Genomic DNA, 23,035 nt, shown 5'->3' with positions numbered 1-23,035 from the left:
CATCTGCAGATACCACAACAAAGCTTACCGGTCTGCTGTTCCTGAGCTCCTACGGATTCCTAAATGTTAAGCAACACAGGTGGTGGTTCTGCAACTCCCTCTTCATAGAAAGTTTGAAGCCAGTATCCCTCGTCCGAACTGCTGGAGTAGTAACCCAGTGCACCGCGTCGACTTGCTATTACCAAGACTTGTTGACTCTCGTCACCAGAGATCTTTGGGCTCAAAGCTCCAGCCCCAAGTACTCTGCGCCTCATCCGTTACAGCATGGGCCTGCATCCTTTGGTTGCTCGAGGTCCTGTTGCGACCCCTTTGCCTTCACCCCCTTGGGTCCTCTTGAGGGTCTTCTTTTGCTCCAGTGGGCTCTTCTGCTTCCTTTGGGCCTGCTCTGACTTACCTGCTCATGGTCAGTCAATTTGACCTTGCTGGTAGCTGCAAAATCCAGTTTTTTTTTAGTTTGCCCACTGACCATTATGGGCAACCAGTGGGAGGCAGGATACGCAATCACCTGGACCATTGGAGGCCGATAACATCAGAGCACTGGGTTCTCCAGATTGTTCAAAAGGGCTACTCCTTCCCCTTTGTGTCTACCCCTCCACTCATGCCACCCATTTGCGGCATGCTGATGGAGGACTATCTCTCCTCAGTCCTCCAGGAAATAGCAGCTCTCTTGGCCAAGGAAGCCATAGAGAGGGTACCAACGCTAGAAGGAGGTTGTGGTTGTTAGTTCTGCTTCTTTCTGGTGCCCAAGAAGGACAGAGGCCTTTGCCCTGTCGTAGTACTGCATGTCCTAAATTTCTTTCTGAAAAAGGAGAAATCCAAAATGCTTACGCTTGCTCATGTTCGGTCTGCCCTTCACCCAAGTGACTTGATGGGAGCGTTGAACTTGCAGGATCCCTACTATTCCTGTCGTGTCTGCCCACGGACATTATCTGCTGTTCTCGCTGTCCCTCGAGCTCTTTCATTTTGCTGTGCTTCCTTGTGGCCTTACCAGAGACCCTCGGATGTTCACCCAGGTGATGGCAGTGGTTGCAGCTCATCTTTGAAGATAAGGGTTGCCAGTCTTCCCCTATTTCGATGACTGACTGTTGAAGACATGTTAGCCCCAGGCAGTTGTCTCCCACTTCCAGACTACGAAGACCTTGTGCACTCGCTGGGGTTCACTATCAATGTGCTGAAGTCACACCTGACTCCCTCTCGGACACTTTCATCAGAGCTAGTCTTGATATTGTGCAGTTTCAGGCTTATTCTCCCAAATGGCAAGTGCAGGATATTCATTCTATGATACTGATGTTTCAGCCTCTGTCCTGGTATTCGTTGAGAGCAACTCTGACGCTGCTGGGCCTCATAGCTTCCTGCATCCTTTTTGTGACACATGCCCATTGACATATGAGGCCGCTGCAGTGAGACCTGAAGTTCCAGTGGGCACAACATCAGGGGAATCTCCCCTACATGGTCCAGATCGCGGTGAGGACTAAACAAGACCTGCTGTGGTGGCTTACAAACCTCGATTGTAACAGTAACAGACCCCTCTCCATTCCCTGGCCAGAGCTCACTGTAGTGATGGATGCGCCAGTCCTCGGAAGGGGCGGCCGTCTGAGAGAGATGGAAAACAGAGCTTCACATCAACCTGTTGGACCTCTAAGCGATCCGGCTTGCAATGAAGGCCCTTCTTCTTTCAATCAGTGGAAGGCTGGTAAAGGTGTTCACAGACGAAACAGCTGTCATATGGTATTGCAACAAACAGAGCAGGGTGGGGTAGTGGACCCTTTTTAGGTCTCGTCTCGAAGGCTGCGCTTGCGCAGTCTCGCTCCGAGATTTAATGTTTAGGAGTGGGGCTTTAACCCGCCCCTTTTTTTTTACCTCTTCTCCATTGGCTGGCCTCTGAAATACTGGTCAGCCATTGGAGAAGAGCATTGTCTCTCCAAACAAGCCCCGTCTTTTTCGGATTCGGGGCGTGTTTTTTCGATTCTTTCTCTCCTCTGGAATGTAAACATTCCAGCCAATGGCAAGAGGAGAGAAAGAAAAACACGCACAGGAATCCGAAAACGCCACTGCGTTTCTCCGAGGCATTTCTGCTTGACCTCGGAGAAAGGCGGTGGTGTTCAGGGCGATTCCCTCAAGGACTGGCAGCTGGGCTCGCTCGCCGCAGCAGCCCGTAAGACTTGTTAGAAGCAGCAACCTTGAAAATTAAAATATAGCTTTTCGTTGTTTATTTTTGAATCGCGCTTAAGTGAAAGCGCGATACAAAAAGAAACAGCGGGAATGGCGGGCGCTTGGCTTGTAATGACTCAAAGCATAGCTCCGCCTCCATCGTTTTGCCTGTTAGCTCCGAGGCTAGGGTCTTGCTGCACCCTTATTAAGAATGTATTCGCACATCGAAATACTGCAAATAACTGAAGAGAATGCATGTTGACGATTTCACATGATGTTCAAGCGTTTCCGTAAAGAACGTTCCTTTTCCCTTAATCTTGTGTTTTGTCATGTTTACCTAATATTAACAATTTACTAATTAAAAAATGTAAATGATTTCAGCCTGAATACCGTTCCCTCTCTACTGTGCCTCCTCGTGGAAGGCACCGCTAAGCCTAACTCGCAGTCTCCGGTAAACACACATCGCGATTCGGTTACAAACCACAGTGTAAATGCTTTCAGCCTGAGCACCGTTCCCTTTCTACTGTGCCTCCTCGTGGAAGGCACTGCTAAGCCTAACTCGCAGTCTCCGGTAAACACACAAAGCGATTTGGTTACAACCCACTGTGGTTAGCAAGAGCCTATGACGGAGAGTGGCTCTCCCCTACGTTTTCTCACTCTTTTACTTCCGGTTGCGCTCCCTCCCAGTCCTCTCTTTCTGAGAGCAACTTCCGGTTGGCTCCACGTTCTAATTTCTCCCACAAAGTACTTCCGGAGCCGGACGCTCTTTTACCCTGCCTAGCCCGAGTGACTGCACTCATACCACGCTCGGTGGAAGATTGCCGGCTCTTTGCCGCTTGCAAACTAAAAATGTTGGACTCCTGGGCTCAGGCGGTGGATCAGCAGGAGTTGGCAGCGGTGATGGTTAAGGAGCAGTACTGTCTTGCGAGCTAAAGGGGGTTGTGGCAGAAGCTGTCATGGCAGAAGCTGTCAAGGGAGTAAAGTGTTTGTAGGTTCACGAAGACTAAGTGGGTTGTCGCAGAATGCTAGTTACCTTGTTTCCATTTACGTGATTACATTTAATAAATCAGTGCCAACAAGTAATTATTTAAAGCCCAGAACAGTGCCAACCCAATATTCTGGTGATTTGATGCTACTAATCTAGAGCCATTGGATTTTTGTAGCTTAAGCACTCAATGTGAGTGCATGTGTTTTCCAGTTGTCTTGATAGCGTGCTTCTCTCCCCTCTGTGTTCCGTAATCCCCTCTCGCCCGTGTGCTACCCTGCATGCTCCACATTTCTCTCTCGTCTGTGTGCTTTTCCCCCACCCGCACTTGTCACTCTTACTTGCCTCTGTCCTCTTCTGCTTTGATGTGCACTCTTTCCATTGCGATATTCTGCCCCCTAACTCTGTTCTTCTCGACCATGTGCATTTCTACCAACCCTCCTATCTGTGTTGCTCTCTCTCGTCTGTGTTCCTCTTTTCCCTCACCAGTGCTTGTGTTGCTCTCTCACCCATGTGCTTCTCAACCACCCACAGATCTTGTGTGCTTTTTGGACCCAGCTCACCGTATTCGTCTCTCGCCGATATGCTTCTCTGCCACCTAATCAGTGTGTTTTTTTTTCTCTTGCCTGTGTGTTTCTCTTCCCACTCCTGTGCTAGTGTTGCTCTCTTGTCTGTGTGCTTCTCTTGACCATGTGCTTTTCAAACACCACCTGCGCTCGTGAATCTCTGCCACAGCTCTCCGTGTTTCTTTTTCTTGCTCATGTACATTTCTGCCCCACTCTCGATATTCCTTAGTTGTCTGTGTGCATCTCTCACCTATGTGCTTCTCCCTTTGCCTTGTGTTCTATTCTGTTGCATCCCCCATCCTCTAAATGACCGGCTCCTCTTTTGAAAGATTTTGAAGTAAAAAAGGTTTGATCTTACGCTCCTGTTATTTTTTCATCAATCCATCTCATATTGGTTAATAAAAAAGGCACCTGTATCATTTGGTACGCATGCACAAGCATGGTGATGCATGTACATGACTGTCACTGCATTTTTTCCCTTTTGCCATTCTGCACAGCATCGGCTATGCTGCATACTATTGGTAAAAAAACATAGGCGCGGCATAATCCAATCCCATGTGGAATATCTGTGCTGTCTTGGGTGGCAGTTCAGAGTGCTGGTTAAGTGTTGTGTTGAATATTTGTGGTGGGGGTTATGAGCAATGCCAACAGCTCTAACTTTAACAATGCCGAGACCATTGCATTGTAAATGCTTGTTTCAAGAGGCGCTGCACCTCTGTAGAACAGTAGGGCAAATCACTGGAGGTTCAACAAATTGCAGGCAGGCTCTTTGAACGCAAGGGCGGACAAACTCAGCCGAAGATGCCTAGCGGATCACAAATGGCATCTCCATCTGGAGGTGGTGCAAGATCTCTTCCAAGAATGGGGAGAACCTTCTATGCTCGTTCTTGCGGGAGGCGAATAGATCCAATATCAGCAATTTTGGTGGCAGAAATTTCCAAGGCGTCTCTCGCTCAGAGCTGCTTTTCATCCTCAGTGGAGCTCAGGCATCCTTCATGCCTTTCTGCTAGTACTACTTCTGGCCCGAGTTCTCAAGATCGGGAACATCCAGGCCCAAGTCAGTCTTGTGGCTCCAGATTGGGCACAGAGATTCTGGTATCCCGAGTTGTTGAGCATGTGCATAAGTATGCGTCCCCCGATCAGATAAACAAATTGATGCTCTCTCTGCACCGCTTTCCCAGGTTCTTTTGTTTATTCTGGCCCTAGCCCAGCAGGGCTCTGCTTTGGGTACATTGAAAGGTTATCGGTCTGCCATATCGGCATGTCTGTGGTGTCCCATCAGCCATCCCTGTTTAAATCCCCTATTGTAAATCTGTTTCTCGAAGGTCTTAAATATAGGTTTCCACCAGCTCTTTTCATTATGCCACAGTGGGACTTCAACTTAGTCCTTGCATTTTTTATGTTCGCTCTCTTCGAGCCATTACACACCTCCCCTATCGGTCTTCTTACCAGAAAAACGGCCTTCCTAGTGGCAATTACATCTACTGGAAGTGCTCATGAGCTACAAGCTCTGTCATCTCAGCCTTCGTACCTTACCCTCTACCCAGGCAAACTGGTGCTTTGCACTAGGGCATCCTTCCTACTAAAGGTGGTAACTCCCTTTCATGTAGGCCAGTCCATCATCCTACCTACCCTTTATGCTGTGCCTCACCCCTCTAAAAATGAGGAGAGACTCTGTTGGCTGGACCCAAAAAGAATGCTGTCATTCTACCTTGACCACACAAGAAAGTTCCGGGTGGTTGATGAAGTCTTTGTGGGAAATGCTGTAGCTAAAAAAGAAAAGGCAGGGCAGAAACTTACCAACTCACAATGGATAATGCTCTGTATCAAAATCTGCTACGTGTTGGCCAAAAATCAACCTCCTGAGGGTTTGCAAGCTCATTCCACCAGAGCCAAGGCTGCAACCACTACTTTAGCTTGCGGAGTTCCTGTCCTCCATATCTGTCTGGCAGCAATGTGGGCTTTCCTGCACACATTTACGAAGTACTACTGCCTGGACAGCCATGTCCGATGAGATGGTCATTTTTACCATTGAGTCCTACAGAACTTTCTAGTCTAATCCGTGTCACAACCCCACCTCCAGTGAGATATTGCTTCGGTATCTATTCTAAGATAAGGAATCTGCAGCTAGAAGTTTGTCAGATGAACAAGTTACTTATGCTCAGTAACTCTTTATCTGGTAGAGGCTCAATCTAGCTGCTGATTCTTTGCTGACACATCCATCCTCCCCGCTCTGCGAACGGATTTGAGTGAAGGGTTGCTTCCTTTTTAAGGGCCCTTGCTTAATGCAGCTGTTGTAAGTGTTCATCGTGGCTCCATGCTTCTGGCGTGGAATGTCGTGAAAAGAAACTGATATCAGCGCGCTGGGGTGGTGCCTATATAGGCACAGCGCATGTCACTTCTGATGACGCTACACTGAAGCGAACAACACCGCCTACTGTTGTGCAGGGTACTGCTCACAGAAAATATCCGGATGCAGTCTGACGCCTGGTAATTGACCAAGGTAAGGAATCTGCAGCTAGAAAGTCTCTACCAGTTAAGGCACTGCACTACAGAAGGTAACTAACTTGTTTGACTGTTCCATTTAAATGGTCCTCCACACAAGAAAATAATCTTCTCTGTTTCAAGATATTACAAATTTCTTTCTCTCCCCATTACCCTTTTTTCTTATCTTCCTTCCTCTGTTGCCCCTTCCCAGCACTGAGAAACTAGATAATCTCCTGGTAATTGTATTGTATTATATATAAATATATACAAACATAATATTTTCACATCAACATGCCTCCTCAACCAAAGAGATACTGCACCGGTGCACTTAGCTATACTACCTCAGTAGATCTATTACTAGGCGTAGTGATCAGCATTTTATTATGCAAGGCTGGCAAGAGGTTACAAAGGCTACACAGTGCCTGTTGAATTACGTCATGCACTTACCTATGGCGATGCTTATTTTGGCCCAGAATTTCCACTAACCTAGGCACCAGGTACTGCCTTCACCTCCCTTTCTCATTCACAATACTGTGGAATCTAGCAACACTATGACAAGAAAAAAGAGCAATGACTTAACAGTATGGTAGTTACCTTTATGTGACCCCGTTACTCTTAGCCTGTGGGCTCTTTTGCTTTATCATCATGCGCCGACTTCTCGGACAAAAAGATACACTAGTTACCTCAGTTTTTTTCTGAACATTGGAACCAGGTGGGAAGGGTGTGTCCTGTACCAGCACGTACAGCTCTGAATTAACAACTTTTGAAGCAGTGTCTGGTTACACAAATCACTGGCAACAAGACCCACATATTGATAATGGTCAAAAGAATACAGCCAAAAAGTAAACAATTTACCAGAAAGTCATTGTTATCCTTTTCGCTGTTTTAGCAGCTCCTTCATGGCTTTTTTTTCTTTTACCAGCTCCAATACTTTTGGCATTGGTAGCAGGAGAGGCAGCTGGGATCATGGAGAATATTAGTGATGATGTCATTGTTGGAAGATGTCTTGCAATCCTAAAAGGAATATTCGGAAGTAGTGCTGTTCCTCAGGTATGTTGAAAATTGTCTGTATGCATTTATAGATATATTTATCATTCACTAACACATAGTATAACATAGATGTTTAGAAAACTGTCTTCTGGTGAGAGTGTACAGACGCCATTAATCCCAGAAGATGCAGCAATCCAATATCTATAGGCACCATTTTCAAATTCAGTTTTCCAAGGTGCAGATAAATGGGAACACAGATGTTTCCACCTCATGTAATGTTTTATTTTGGAAGTACCTAACACATTTTATTAATGTTCTTTGCTCAAACTTTCCTGATTGTTGAGAAGATATATTGACCTGAGCACTGTTAGACATTCCTTTCACAGCCACTTTTATTTTCATTTTTTTCTTCACTGCTTTTTGAACTTGCTGTCAAGAAACAGAACTTTCTGCAGTGTAGTAGCTTAATTGAAGTAACATACGTAAAATATTCCCACCTAAGTGCAGTAATTTAATAACGTATCAATTCCATACAGGCTTTAGACAAATATTGGAGGCCAAATTTTGAATTGGTTTTGAATGCAGTATCAACTTCCATATCTTTCGCAAGGTTCATTTTTCAGTAGTCTTCATTTTAACATGTAAGAACATGTAAGATTTGCAGGTCCAATTGCTCAATTGTTGGCCTAGGGGAGCCCTAGGTTCTAACGGGTGAAGCTGAACCAATGGAAAAGTAGCCTGGTAGACCTAACGTAAAGGGAAGCTGGAAATAACATGCCCTGTCACTTCAAGGAGCCAGCAGCTTCTAGATCCCAGCATGCCCTGTATTGGCAGTTTCCCAACAACCTTGGTTCATTTTCTAGCTTGTGCTGAGAGAACAGAATATTTCTGGTGATTTATCACCCTATTATGCAAGGCTTTCTCCTCCGGATTCAAAATGTGTCTGCTTAATTTGATGATTTTAGTCTGTAGCATGTCCACCTTCTTTTTACACCTTTATTGAAGTCTTAAAATATTTGATTGCTGTCAAGGCATTCAACAGCAAAACACCATTCTTAGTTGAGGAACTTCATGTCGAAAAACTTGACGTTGAAATCGTCACCACTTTGCATGATGGCATATCACTCAACATCACGAAGACTGACAGTCTGACGTCATCAGGGATTTCTCACTCTCCATTGGACATCAGACTCCTCCTTTGTCAAAGAACACTCATCTACTGCCAAAGCCTCCTATTAATTATTTCAGCCGAGGAGCCTCTTCTGCAGCCTCTGGTTCTGTCTCCTAAAGCAATTATGGTCACGAAACATTCCTCGTTGTCTCCGAATAGGAACTTGCCTTGGAAAGAATCACAATCCTTTCCGTAAACATCAGTCCTCTGTGACAAAGACTGTAAATATGTAGGTGTGGCTGGCAGGAAAGTTTGCTGTGGCACTGCTTCAGCCTTCAAAGCAGCTAGCACAAAATCACTTCTAAAAGGATACAAAACAATGATGTTGGAATCCTACAAAACTTTGCTTCCTGAAAGAAAGGAAAAAATATTTAATGGAAATTGTTCAAGTAGGATCACAGCTCTTGAACCAGATAATCAGTGACTCTGAGTTCAGCAGATTTACTATTTCTATTCTGCCATGGTCTCTAATTGTGAAAGTCGTCTTGGCTGTGCAAAAAGCCAGAGGTCTCGGTCACAATGATGAACCTGCCTTTCGCGGGGCCAGCCTTGATACATGAGATGCACATGAAAAGTGAAGTAGAGTCTCTTAAAGCTGTTGCCCCTCAACAGGAAAAAAAGAAGTAATGCAAATCAGAGTTGCAGCACTGGGATAGACACTACTACTTTAGGCAGAAGGTCCTGTCTCCCTAGTAACCGTACCAAACGCAGCAGTAAAGTCTGCAGTATCAGAGCTCATCCAGAGGACAACATCAGTCTTCCTTATCTGGCAAAGCTCCATCTCACTCTAGAGGAATGCTCACTTCCTCTCTTGTTTGTGTCACTCTGGTTGGAGCTTATCAAAACATATAACAATGGAAGACCCTCACCAATGACAAATGGGTTTTGAATGTTAACCAACGAGGTTACACAATGTGCTTCAATTTGCAATCTCCATTCATTGCTCTGAAGCCTGTGCCAAAATACCATCAGGTCATGTTAAGGAACCTGAGATTTTCTTGGAAATACATGCAATAGAGACCATTTCTTCAAAGAGGAAAAGGCATCCATTCAAGGTATTTTTTGGTTTTCACAGTATGCCTGAAACAAGGATTCAGTCCTATATTTAATTTCAAATTGGCCAACAGATGGATCAAGAAAGAAACATTTTGTATGCCAGACCTTCGTTACATTTTCCCCAAGCTCAGGGTGGGATACCTGGTTCTGTGCAGTAGATGCACAAGATTTTCAAATCCAGTAGCAAAGAATCACAGAAACAGAAGGAAAGCACACTATCAATGCACCATTGTTAAATTCTGTCAAAAATCTTTAAACTGACATCTTTCCAGTGCATGCCAGTGGTGGGAGCCTTCCTTTGCTAACAGAGGATTTATGTTTAACCCGATCGCGATTGGCTAATAAAAGCTCATAAATCAGAAAAAGCTCTTCAAGGCTTAAACATGACAGCGTCTCAGATTCACTGCCTGTGCCTCTAGCTAAACATACAGAAGTCCACAACAGCACCTGTCCAAACTCTAAATTACCTAGGACAATCTTGAACCCGAAAAAAGTAGAATTAAACTCCCCTTTTTATTACACGTCACCCCTAAGGTAGGCCCTAGGTAGCCCTATGGCAGGGAGCTGTGTAAGTAAAAGGTAGGACATGCGCCTTTGTGTGGCATGTCCTGGTAGTGACAAACTGCTTAATTTGTTTCTCGCTGTTGTGAGACCTACTCCTCTCATAGGCTAGCATTGAGAATTCTCTTGTATACTTTTAAGTGGTAATTCCTGATCAGAAAGGAATGGCTTCGCCATGTTTGGTATGGTTAGAATTTATTTATTTATTTATTTATTTTTTGCTATTTTTAAAGCGCGCAAATACCTATACAGGTGTCTCGGCGCTGGCGATCAAAGAACTCCTTACTCCTTATGGGGAATTAAACAGATGAGAAAAGCCATGTCTTGAGGCTCTTTCGGAACTTAATGAGGGTGGGGGCAGTTTTTATATGCAATGGGAGGGTGTTCCATAATTTAGCAGTGGCTATAGTGAAGCACCTATCTCCCCAAGTGGCTTTTTTTGTCCGTGGGACAGACAGCATGAAGGTTGTCGAGGATCGAAGTGTTCTGCGGTGCTCCAGTGGATGAAGAGCTATTTTTAGGAACTGTGGCCCTGGAGAGTTCAGGGTCTTGTAAGCTATGCAAAGAGCCTTGAATTTTATTCGGCTCCTGATTGGGAGCCAGTGGAGCTCTTTGATGTGATGAGATACTGATGTAAATTTGGGGATGGAGAGTAGGATTCTTGCAGCCGCGTTTTGAACGGTTTGGAATTTGTTGAGGACTCCTTCTTGCGCGTTAAGAAGCAGAGAGTTACAGTAGTCCGTTTTTGAAAATACTAAAGTACTGATAAGTGTTTTACCGGCTGACTGTGGTAGGTATGGAAGAAGTTTCTTGATTTTTTTGAGTGCGTAGAATGCAGATGATACGACGGCATTGGCGTGATGGTGGAAGGTAAGTTTGTTGTCGAATATGACTCCCAGGTTACGAACCTTAGTCACAGGTTGGGGGGAGAGTCCCAGCTCCGATGGCCACCATTGTGGGGACCATGCTGGTTTCAAGCTCCCGAATGTCATCACCTCCGTTTTATCGGAGTTAAGCTTGAGGCAGTTTGATGACATCCAGGAGCCTATTGCCTTCATGCCCTCCTGGAAGTTGGATGCCACGCTAACTCCGTTATTGTACACCGATAGCACTAGTTGCGTGTCATCGGCGTATGTTGTCAGGGCAATGCCATAGGATTTTATCACCCTCGCCAAGTCCGATACATAGATATTAAAAAGCGTCGGACTTGGCGAGGAGCCCTGTGGAACGCCACAGGGGAGAGAGAAAGTCTGGGAGGTGAAATTGGCCATTTTGACAGTCTGTGGCCGATTGGCGAGGAACGAAGCAATCAGGTCTTTAGCTGTTCCTCCTATTCCCAGAGCTGCGACACGGTCGATCAAGGTAATATGATCGACCGTGTCAAATGCAGCAGAGAGATCTAGGAGTATCAAGACAGCTGCTCCTCCCTTGTCCATGGTTGTTCTGATTTCGTCCGCGGCTTTCAGTAGTGCCGTCTCTGTCCCATGTCCCTGCCTAAAGCCGAACTGTGTGTCATCTAGCAAGTTGTTGTCATTGATGTATTTTGACAGCTGCAAGTTCATGGACTTTTCAAAAATCTTTGCTGGAAATGGGAGACAAGCGATAGGTCTGTAGCTTGATGGGAGAAGAGGGTCTAGCGTCGGTTTTTTCAGTAATGGCTTTATGATCGCTTCTTTCCAGACTGAAGGATATATTCCTGTAGCGAACATAGCGTTGCATATGGTGGATAGTGAAGGGGAAATTGCTTCCGGTATGCGGTTGAGAATGGAAGGGGGACATGGGTCAAGGGGGGAGCCGGATTTAGTACTGGCTACTAGATGTTGAATATGGTCTTTATCTACGGGGCTGAAAGACAATAGAGTAGATGGAATACTAGTAGTAGGAAGGCTCGCAGATGGTAGGGGGGTGGATCGTGAAAAAGTCTGGAAGATGGAACTAACTTTTTCCTCGAAGAACCTTGCCAATGCATCCGTCAGTAGTTGAGAAGCCTCTAAGGGTGGTGTCGGGGGGTTAGATAGGGTGGTAACTACCCTGAATAGTTCTCCTGACGAGTTTTTTGCCTGATTAATCTGAGTAATAAAGTGATGACTTTTCTCGGTGGTTATTGCTCTTTTGTAAATAGTGAGGGCATTTTTATAGTTGGATTTGTCTGCCGGGCTGTAGTTGCGACGCCATTGTCTTTCGAGGTTCCTGCAGTATTGTTTCTGCATGCGTAGAGCTTCAGTGAACCATGGGGCTGAAGGTGTTGTTCTATTTCGGTGTGATGATTTAAGTGGGGCTAGTTTGTTACAGGCCATGTTTATGTTGGTCAAGTAGTTAGAAGATGCTTTGATAGGATCAAGCTCAGTAGGGTTAAATTTGTCCTGTATCATCTCTGCTAATTGTGATATGTCAATATTTTTCCAGTCTCTGAATATTGAACGGGCTGGTACAACAGAATTTGATTTAGTGGAATTAGTTTGTACTGTGAAGCAAATAGCAGAATGGTCTGTCCAGGTCAAAGGGATTATCTGGGTGATATTTATATGGGGACTGTTTGTAAATATTCCGTCTAATGTGTGACCAGCTTGATGGGTCGGAGAATTAATAAGTTGTCTTAGGCCTACAGCTTCAAGGTCTGTGATAAGTTGCGTGGAATCATGGTTATTTGAAGTCTCGAGATGAAAATTGAAGTCGCCTAGTAGAGAATGGTAGTAATAAATACTACTTACTGGTGTAGTTGGATTTTATATTACAATTTTTAAAAAAATGCCACTTTTAAAAAGTGACCATTTCTCTGTGCTTATGACTTGGTGATTTGCAGCCTCATTCCAATACACACCTAAGCTAGGGTGACAGCTACACTTGGTGCATACTTTCCATACAGCCACAACACAGTAAGGGCTGAGTGTGACAGGTTACATCTGCATACTGATGGTCTTCCTGGGCTGGGAGAGGGATCGGTCATTCACACTCTACATTTGTATAGGTTGTGTCCTGCCCTCACACAAAGGGCTGATTTACCCCCTACTGACGTCTGAAGCCAAGGCTGGGTTGAATGTGATTGTTGCGCACTTGAAAGGGATTCTTCTGACATCACCCCTTCATCAAACACATTTATGAGTGTACGCACAGGGGCTCTGACCCCATGATTTTAGTCACTGCGTGGCACTTGTAGCCAGACATTGCTAGCTCTGCATTTGGCACATTGCCAAAGGACTGCTGTGCTGCCCGGGGGAACCGCTGGCTCTGCATTCGGCACATTGCCAAAGGACTTCTGTTCTGCCCGGGGGAACCGCTATTAGGACTAATTGCTTTGTTGTGCTGTCCAGCTGACTATGGTGCTGCTGGAGGGACTGCCATTTAGGCAAGGACCTTTTTGTGCTGGCCTGCCTGCTGCTTCCTGTGTGCCCCCAAGTGTTCTCCAAGGAGCCTAGCATGTGGTGAGTGCTGTGTATTTCACCTTGCTTGACCTACACTGCGCAGTTGGTGCACTCATTTTTGCCCCAAACTTGAAGTCAAGAAGACGTTTTCACAATAGCATGTGGTGAAACACTGTTTATCCACTTCTGTGGTCTCAAATCAGCGCTTAGTGCAGCGATGCTACATGTTCCTGACTTTCTGGGAGACTGTGCTTGTGGAGCGCTTTTGAAATCCCTGTGACAGCGCGTTGAGCACTTTTTGAAGTAAGTGCATGTGGATTGCTTTTCCCCCAGATGAGTCTGAGCGCTCTTCATTTGCCCAGATGCCTCCTTTTACAACAGGGAGAGTGCACCACAAAGGATCTGCAGTTTTCCAGTGCAGGTGCGCTGAACCAGCCGTGTGCGCTGTCATAGGAGACTCCTTGTGACATCCGGACCACTACGACCTGCCCCCAGGGAAAGCCTGATCTTTGGACGCTGGGCCCTGCCTCCCCCGTGGAAGGCCTCGCAGCCTAAGGCAAGGATTGTGCTCGCATCCAGGATTTCCCACTTCCGTGCCTGAGGGACCCAGCCACCGCAACCCCGAGTGAGGGGCCGAGCAAAAAAAAAAAAAGCAGAGGTACAGAGTGGCTACAGCTGCGCTGCTCACTTGCAAAGAATGTTGCAATTTGAATATTCCACATGCTGGTGACCTAGTGAGGTCTCCCAGCTGAACCCTGCAGTCAGCCATGGCTCATCCTCTAAGGAAGTGGAGCGTGACTAGACTGCTCTCAGAGCAGTGAAAAAGAAAAAAAATGATAATAGCACAACATTGTTTTTATATTATGTTTAGTACGGGCTATGGGCCAGGTTAAGGCAGGCGAGCTGGGGCCACAGGGAGGAGGAGTGGTTGGTGCATCATAAGTGCGCATGACAGTTTGGCTGGCCGTGATGGACCGGCCGACAGTCATGCACATTTAGCATTTCTCCACCTGGCTGTGTTGCAGAGTCAGGTGGAGGACAGTCCCAAGGTTCCCAGGTACTTCTGAGTGTCCAAACAGGCACCTCAGAACAATCACAGCGCTGCTGTCATGCTGGTGACCGTAGCGTTGTGATTGGCTTAGGGGAGCCTGTATGCTTTTGGGAGCTGTTGGAAGGCGTTCACCGGGGAGGCTTCGGAATGCGTTCCTGACCACCCGGGGACCCACCTCTCCCAGAGTTAGGCCGAGCAAGAGCGGGGAGGCCCTTCCTGGAAGGGTCTCGTACCTAGGATCACACGCGCTGCGCTTGCACTCTCTGACAGAGGGACACCACACAGTAGTTCTTCGTAAGACAGTATACTTTATCGTTAGTTGTAAGGGATCTTTATGATCCGGAATGCAGGTATGGAATTAGTGCCACAAGCGGCGGCGATCTCGTGATGGGAGTATGGGGGTAGCGGGACAGTCTTTGAGTCAGTGTCTCTGCGGAGTATCCTGCGCACAGCTCTCAATCCTCGAGCTGGGGGGATGTTGCTTCTCTCGGCAATCTCTGCCGATTCCCTTGGAGGAGAGTGCCGCGAGTCACTCAGCAGGCACAGGTGGTTCGGAGTTCGGGGAGCCGCGACAGCGTCAGCAGGGCTCAGATGGTTCAGAGTTCAGGGAGCCGCGACAGCGTCAGCAGGGCTCAGATGGTTCAGAGTTCGGGCGACAGCGTCAGCAGGGCTCAGATGGTTCAGAGTTCGGGTAGCGTTCTTCGGTTCGGGGAGCGATCGAGCCGCGACCAGGTCAGCAGGCTCTCGCCAGTCCAGGTCTTCTCTGCCTCCCGTCCCTTCCGCACCCCTTGTTATACTTCCCCTCCTCTTTGAAGTCCGGAGTCCTCGCCGAGAGGGGTCTTGGTGCCTGGGGGCGGTGTGTCGGGGCTTCCTGTCGCTCGGCCCTTTGATCTGTTCAGGTGGGTCCGGGAGGGACTCCAGACACCCAGCAGGCGAGGCGGCCGCTCACCGGGGGCCTGGTGGCCGATCGAAACCTTCCTTGGGGAAGAGACCAGAGGTGTGACAGGGTCGGCGCCTCTCGGTCTGACTTGGGGGGTTTCTCTCTCCCTCGGCCGGGCATGCGTGTTGGGGTCTGGCCGGCCATCGGGATGTTGGTCCATGGTGGCCGGAAGTCTGTGACATCGAGGATCGGTGCGGTTGCAGGGTGGCTGGCTGGTCGGGAGGGCCCACGCCACGAGGCCGGTCTCACACGTGCCCCCCCCCCAGCTGAAAGGCGGGGAGAACTACCCATATACTTGGGGGTTCTCCTCGCTAAAGCGGAAGAATCGGGACAGGCCATCCGCGTTGGCGTGGTCCGTCCCGGGGCGATGTTCCACAGTGAAATCCATCCCCTGGAGGGAGATTGACCAGCATAGCAGCTTGGGGTTTTCTCCTCGCATCTGCATCAACCACCGCAAGGGTCGGTGATCTGTTTGAACTCGGAAGTGTGTTCCAAACAGGTAGGGCCGTAGCTTTTTGAGGGCCCAGACTACTGCGAAGGTCTCTTTCAATGGTGCTCCACCGCTGTTCTCGAGGCAGCAACCTTCGGCTGATGAAGGCTATGGGCTGATCTACGCCTTTGTCGTTGAACTGTGAGAGGACTGCCCCGATGCCGTGTTCCGTCCGTCTGGACCACAAACTCCTGGGAGTAGTCGGGGGCTTTAAGTACCGGAGCAGTACATATAGCGGCTTTCAAGGCGTCGAACGCTTTCTGGCATGGGGGAGTCCATTGTATTTTCTTGGGTGTTTCTTGGAGGTTAGCTCTGTGAGGGGGCCTGCGATGCTGCCATAGTTGCTTAACCCCTTCCCTGCTCATGACGGAGCCGCTCCGTCATGAGCCACGGTTGCCGTGTGCTCATGACGGAACGGTTCCGTCATGTTACGGCCGTTGGCGGCCGCTCCGCCTACGCGGCGCTGATTCCCCACCTGTGCGGGGGGACAACGCAAATGGGCGGAGTCATGACGGAACCGTTCCGTCATGAGCACAGCTCAACCGTGCCTCATGACGGAGCGGCTCCGTCATGAGCACAGCGCCACCGCGCTGCCCCCCCCGCACCCCGCAGCACCGCGGCGGAATTCCCGCCGCGGTGAAAGGGTTAATAAACCTCCGGTAGTAACCAGTGAGGCCCAGGAAGGCCCGGACTTCCGTTTGGGTCGTTGGGGGTTCCCAGGACAAGATGGCGTCGATCTTCGGCTGGAGGGGGGCGACCTGCCCTCTTCCCACCTGGTGCCCCAGATAGATTACGGAGCCTTGTCCAATTTGACATTTGCTGGCTTTGATGGTGAGGCCGGCCTGGCGCAGAGCCAGCAGGACTTGTCGGAGGTGCTGGAGGTGCTCGGTCCATTGAGAGCTGAATACCGCTATATCGTCGAGGTACGCTGCGCTGAACCCCTCTAGTCCGGACAGGACCCTGTACACCAGTCGCTGGAAGGTGGCCGGGGCATTCTTCATTCCAGACAGCATCACCCTAAAGCGGTAGTGCCCATCCGGGGTGGAGAAGGCGGAGCGCTCCTTGGCTCCCTCGGTGAGCGCAATCTGCCAGTATCCGCAGGTTAGGTCGAAAGTGCTGAGGTATCGAGCGGCTCCGAGGCAGTCTGAGCTCGTCTGCGCGGGGAATAGGGTGAGCGTCCGCTCGGGTGACCGCATTGAGTCCTCGGTAGTCCACACAAAACCTCAGCTCGGGGGCGACACCAGGGGCAGCTGCTTTCGAGACCAGGACTACCGGTCTGGCCCAGGGGCTGTCGGAGGGTTCAATCACCCCGAGGGCCAACATCTTAGCTACCTCGGTCTGGATGCAGGTTCGGACCCGATCAGGGACCTGGTAGGCTCGGTGTCTCACTGGCGGGCTGTCGCCGGTGTTTACGTCGTGGACACACCAGTCGGTGACCCCCAGGGGTTAGGGAGAAGAGGTCCGTGAACTGCCTTAGTAGCTGGCGGCAGTCGTCGGACTGTTGGGATGTGAGGGCGGTTGACAGTCTCACCCCCTCCACGGAACCATCGGTCTCTTTAGCGCCCAGGGGGTCTGGAAGGGGCTCGGTGTCTTCTTCAGTCCCATCATCGGTGGCCAGGAGTAAACTCAACTCCGTCCTCACAAAGTGGGGTTTGAGGCGGTTCACGTGGAGGACCCGGAGGGGGTTCCGCGGGGACTGCACATCGACGAGATAGGTGACTTGGCTCTTCCGCTCGACCACCTTGAAGGGACCAGTCCATTTGTCTTGGAGGGCGCAGGGTTTCACCGGGGCCATGACCCAGACTTGTTGGCCCGGCTGAAACTCGACCAGCGTGGCATTCTGGTCATACCAGCGCTTCATCTCTTCCTGGCTAGCCTCAAGGTTCGCCTCTGCGAGTTCTCGGAATTTCCGGGTCTGGTTGCGGAGCGCCAAGATGTATTGGAACACATCCGGAGGGGTCCCCCGGAGAGTCGTTTCCCAACCCTCCTTGACCAGGCTCAGGGGTCCCCGGACGGGGTGCCCGTATAGTAGTTCGAACGGGCTGAACCCCAGAGATTTTTGTGGAACCTCTCGGTAGGCGAACAGGAGGCAAGGGAGGAAGACGTCCCATCTCCGGCGTAGGGGTTCTTCGAGGCCCATGATCATTCCTTTCAGGGTCCTGTTAAATCGCTCGACTAGGCCATTCCCTTGGGGGTGATATGGAGTGGTGAACTTGTACGATACTCCGCACTACTGCCATAGGGACCTCATGTATTTGGAGATAAAGTTCGTGCCACGATCACTCACGACTTCGCGAGGGAACCCCACGCGGGAGAAGATCCCCATCAAGGCCCGGCCTACCATGGGGGCCGTCACGGTGCGGAGGGGAATGGCTTCGGGGTAGCGGGTGGCATGGTCCACCAGGACGAGGATGAACCGGTGGCCTTGGGCGGTCTTGGGGTCCAGCGGTCCCACGATGTCGATTCCCACCCGCTCAAAAGGGGTACTGACGACGGGGAAGGGTTGTAGCGGAGCCTTGCGCTTCCCCCCCCCCACTCTTTCCGCTGGCCTGGCACGTGAGGCAGGACTTGCAGTGAGCCTCCACATTTGCTCGCATCTTGGGCCAATAGAAGTGGGTGACGAGTCGCTGGTAGGTCTTATCTTGGCCTAAGTGTCCGGCCAGGGGTACATCATGGGCCAGGCCCAGGAGGAGATTTCGGAAGCGCAGGGGTACCAACAGTACTTGGGCCGATCCCAACTCGGCCGACTTCTGTTCGCTGTACAGGAGGCCGTTTTCCCAGTATACCCAGTGGGTTCCGGACCGGTCGCCTGCTGCTTGGGCCTCGGCCTGCTGTCGGGGTCCAATGAGAGAAGGGCAGGTGGATTGTTCCTGGCAGAATTCTTCTCGGGAGGGACCTCCCTCGCAGTGCCACTGGGCCATCTCTGGCAGGTCCCCGAGCTCGGTCAGGGGTTCGGGATCTGGAGGCACCGACCCATCATCGGGAATGGTCGCTTCTTCCGGAAGAGGGTCGTCGGGCTCGGGTAGTGCGTCCCGGACCTCGGGGACGGTGACTGTGTTCAGCGGAATGGCCTCACCTCCCTCGGAGGAAGGCAATCTGAGAGTCATAGAGCGCGTGGTGGCGCATACCCATTCGGGTAGGCCAATCATTTCTAGATGGGCTCTTCGTTCCACTTGTCCCCACGGGGAATTCTCAAGGTCGTTGCCCAGGAGGCAGTCTACGGGCTGGGAGGTTCGGACTGCCACCCTCAACTTGCCGGTGACTCCCCCCCCATTCGAAGGGGACCAGGGCCATCCGGCACAGGCTCTCGGAATTGTCCGACGATATGACTGGACAAAAGGCGTCGGGCAGGATCTGGTCTTTGGAGACCAGGTGGCAGTGGACCGCTGTGACACTCGCCCCCGTGTCCCGGAGGCCCTCGACGCGGTGACCGTTGACCGTCACCTGCTGTCTGTACTTCTTCGTGTTGGCGGGCAGGGACGTTCCGGGGACCATCTCTTGGTCCCCTAGGGAGACCAAGGCCATGGCGGCTGGCTCCCATTCTTCGCAGTCTTCCATCTCTTCCCCCAGGGCTATGGAGGCCATTTGTCGAGCCGGCGGGGTTGTCGTGGCGGGTCGTTGGTACATGGGACATTGAGGGTCACTGGCATAGTGTCCGGTCTGTTGGCAGCGGAAACAGGTGATCCTCACTCGGGGCCCCGACCTCCCCGGTGGCCCGGTGCTGGCCGGAGGTGGGGCTGGAAAGGGCGGAGGTTGTCCTCTGGGGGGACTGTGTTGGGGTCCCCCCGGGAATTCTCTTGGTCGGCCTTGATTGTGGCGACCGTAGTCTCCCACGGGACCCCGTGAGGCCCGGGTGTTCACCCATCGGTCAGCCTCGACGGCCAGTTTTCGAGGGTCGGTGAGCTTGCTGTCCAGGAGGTGCTGGCGTAACTCCACAAAGCAATTGGCGGACAAGTGTTCCCACGCGATTAGGTCGAACAGCTCCTCAAAGGTGGAGACCTTGCTGCCCTTGATCCACCTGTCCAAGGCCCGGCTGTAAAAGTTCACGTACTCCACCCATGTGGTACCGGGTATCTTCTTGCAGTCTCTAAATCGTTGCCGGTACATTTCGGGGGTGAGCCCATATCTGGCTACTAGGGCCTCCTTCATGTGACTGTAGGAATTCAGCACCGTGGAGGGTAGATCTAGCAGGGTATCTCTCCCCTCGCTCAGGAACCGGCCCCACAACCCAGCCCCCCAGTCTTTCTGCGGGACTCGGTGGGAGGTCATGGCGACTTCGTAGGCCTTGAACCATTGCTGGATGTCGTCGTTCTTATAGTATTCCTTCACCACATCCTTGGGGATGTGGACCTTTGGTTCCACGACGGAGGAGAGGGGTTGAGTTCCCGAGGGTCTGGCCTCCTCACTTTTAGCCTTGAGCTCGATCTCTTTCAGGCTGCGTTCGTGTTCTAGTTGGAGTTTTCTTTCTTCGTGCTCTCTCTCATTTCTTTTCCTCGAGTTCTCCTTGTAGGCGTAATTGTTCTACCGCCAGTTAATGCTTAATCCGGTGGTAGCGATTCCAAGGTCTTTGCAGAATTGTTTCAGTTCTCGGTGCGTATAAGATTCCAACTGGTCCTCTCGGAATGTCGTGCTCGTGTTGGTACCTGCGGCACCTAGGGAGGTTTCTCCTTCCATTTCTTTCCGGTAGTGCGTCAGCCGTTTACTGCACGATCTCTAGGTGTTGGCTCGGATCCCGTCGTCTGCCACCAAATGTTGGAAGGCGTTCACCGGGGAGGCTTCGGAATGCGTTCCTGACCACCCGGGGACCCACCTCTCCCAGAGTTAGGCCGAGCAAGAGCGGGGAGGTCCTTCCTGGAAGGGTCTCGTACCTAGGATCACACACGCTGCGCTTGCACTCTCTGACAGAGGGACACCACACAGTAGTTCTTCGTAAGACAGTATACTTTATCGTTAGTTGTAAGGGATCTTTATGATCCGGAATGCAGGTATGGAATTAGTGCCACAAGCTACGGCGATCTCGTGATGGGGGTAGCGGGACAGTCTTTGAGTCAGTGTCTCTGCGGAGTATCCTGCGCACAGCTCTCAATCCTCGAGCTGGGGGGATGTTGCTTCTCTCGGCAATCTCTGCCGATTCCCTTGGAGGAGAGTGCCGCGAGTCACTCAGCAGGCACAGGTGGTTCGAAGTTCGGGGAGCCGCGACAACGTCGGCAGGGCTCAGATGGTTCCGAGTTTGGGGAGCCGCGACAGCGTCAGCAGGGCTCAGATGGTTCAGGGAGCCGCGACATGGTCAGCAGGGCTCAGATGGTTCAGAGTTCGGGGAGCCGCGACAGCGTCAGCAGGGCTCAGATGGTTCAGAGTTCGGGGAGCCGCGACAGCGTCAGCAGGGCTCAGATGGTTCAGAGTTCGGGCAGCCGCGACAGCGTCAGCAGGGCTCAGATGGTTCAGAGTTCGGGTAGCGTTCTTCTGATCGGGGAGCGATCGAGCCGCGACCAGGTCAGCAGGCTCTCGTCAGTCCAGGTCTACTCTGCCTCCCGTGCCTTCCGCACCCCTTGTTATACTTCCCCTCCTCTTTGAAGTCCGGAGTCCTCGCCGAGAGGGGTCTTGGTGCCTGGGGGCGGTGTGTCGGGGCTTCCTGTCGCTCGGCCCTTTCATCTGTTCAGGTGGGTCCGGGAGGGACTCCAGACACCCAGCAGGCGAGGCGGCCACTCACCGGGGGCCTGGTGGCCGATCGAAACCTTCCTTGGGGAAGAGACCAGAGGTGTGACAGGGTCGGCGCCTCTCGGTCTGGCTTGGGGGGTTTCTCTCTCCCTCGGCCAGGCATGCGTGTTGGGGTCTGGCCGGCCCTCGGAATGTTGGTCCATGGTGGCCGGAAGTCTGTGACATCGAGGATCGGTGCGGTTGCAGGGTGGCTGGCTGGTCGGGAGGGCCCACGCCACGAGGCCGGTCTCACAGGAGCCAGAAAGAGAAGAGAACTGAGGAGAAGCTGCAGCCGTAATCAGGTAAGTCATTTAAAAAAAGTTCTCCCCCCAACCCCGCCCACCTCCCTGTTCTGTAGCAGCTGCAACTGCGTGCATTAGACTGTAATGTACCAGGACAATTACCCCACTTTAGATAGTTTTATTTCTGCCATCAGTTTCAGAAGATGAAGTGCCAGCTCCGGGACTGATTGCACTTCTTTGCTAGGGTTTCCACTCCAGCAATAGAGGAATTATTATGAACCTCTTCTGTGCCGACCACAGAGACTTTTAATCAACATCTGACCAGCTCTGAGATGCCACGACTGAAGATTTCTCACTGCATCTTGATGGGGGTACCTCACTGATAGTGGGAAATGCACCATCTTATAGAGACTAGCCGCAGGTTACTTAATTTAGAATAATTCCCATGCATCAGACTGGATCAGGAAGTTTTTGAGCAGTACCCCTGCGTGCCGGTAGGTGGCGTTCGTACTGCTCTGCATTGGCAGTGACGTGCATAGTACCTGTATAGGCACCACCCTGGTGCGCTGACGTCAGTTCTTTAATTTCCAGATGGATTTCCTTAACATGATAGCGCTGATCCGGTTAGCGTTACCCTCAGTTGCATTTTAACTGGCTTTTTCTCTACTTCTTGTCGACACTTTCAGAGATATATTTTCTCCTGTTGTGACAGGATGTCTTTTAACAAACAGGCTAGTTTCAAACAATGTTGTGCCGGTCACACGTGATGTCTGTGATAGACCCACACTTGGTGTGCTTATGGTACTTGAATGCTTGAAGAGGGACCACGACTCCAAGACCTGTAAGAACTCCTGCACTATACATCGTAAAGCACTGAGGTAGCAATCCCTCCAGCTTCTCGCCACCCGACATCTGGCGACTCACACAAGATCTCGGTTGTGCAGAATGTCCCAGGACCATTCGCGGAGCCACACCTGATAGTCATCACATTCAAAGTCATTGGGTAAGACCCACAAGCACAATAAATCATTGAAGCGCACCTCGACACACCCTTAGAAATATTCTTATGAGGCGCAGGCGTGTTGGTACTCCAGGCCTCGTGCTTCGGCAGAGCCTGAGTCAGGGTCTGCACCAAGCTTCCGTGACTTAACTGGAGCCGGAGCGACCCCCACCCAGCTTAAGTAATTGTATGAAGCCATGTACCTCATATTTGGATAGCCGGGCACCTCTGGTGCCCCTTCGGACCCCACGGGCTCTTGAAGAACCCCCACTGGATCCCCGCCTGT

The 23,035-nt window shown here is 50.7% G+C and overlaps 1 protein-coding gene across 2 annotated transcripts in view; it reads left to right on the top strand.

Annotated features, from left to right (window-relative positions):
• The window catches only part of KDM1A (lysine demethylase 1A), a 718,736-nt gene that overhangs the window by 613,195 nt on the left and 82,506 nt on the right, over positions 1-23,035 (top strand). For both annotated transcript variants that reach the window (XM_085647807.1, XM_085647806.1), the window contains exon 16: positions 7,112-7,239. In XM_085647807.1, coding sequence (XP_085503933.1) covers positions 7,112-7,239 — 128 coding nt within the window. The remainder of the gene's footprint in view (positions 1-7,111; positions 7,240-23,035) is intronic.

Source organism: Triturus cristatus, chromosome 3_2 (genome assembly GCF_964204655.1).
Source record: "Triturus cristatus chromosome 3_2, aTriCri1.1, whole genome shotgun sequence".
Taxonomy (NCBI): Eukaryota; Metazoa; Chordata; class Amphibia; order Caudata; family Salamandridae; genus Triturus; species Triturus cristatus.
This window is presented reverse-complemented; position numbering and strand designations above follow the sequence as displayed.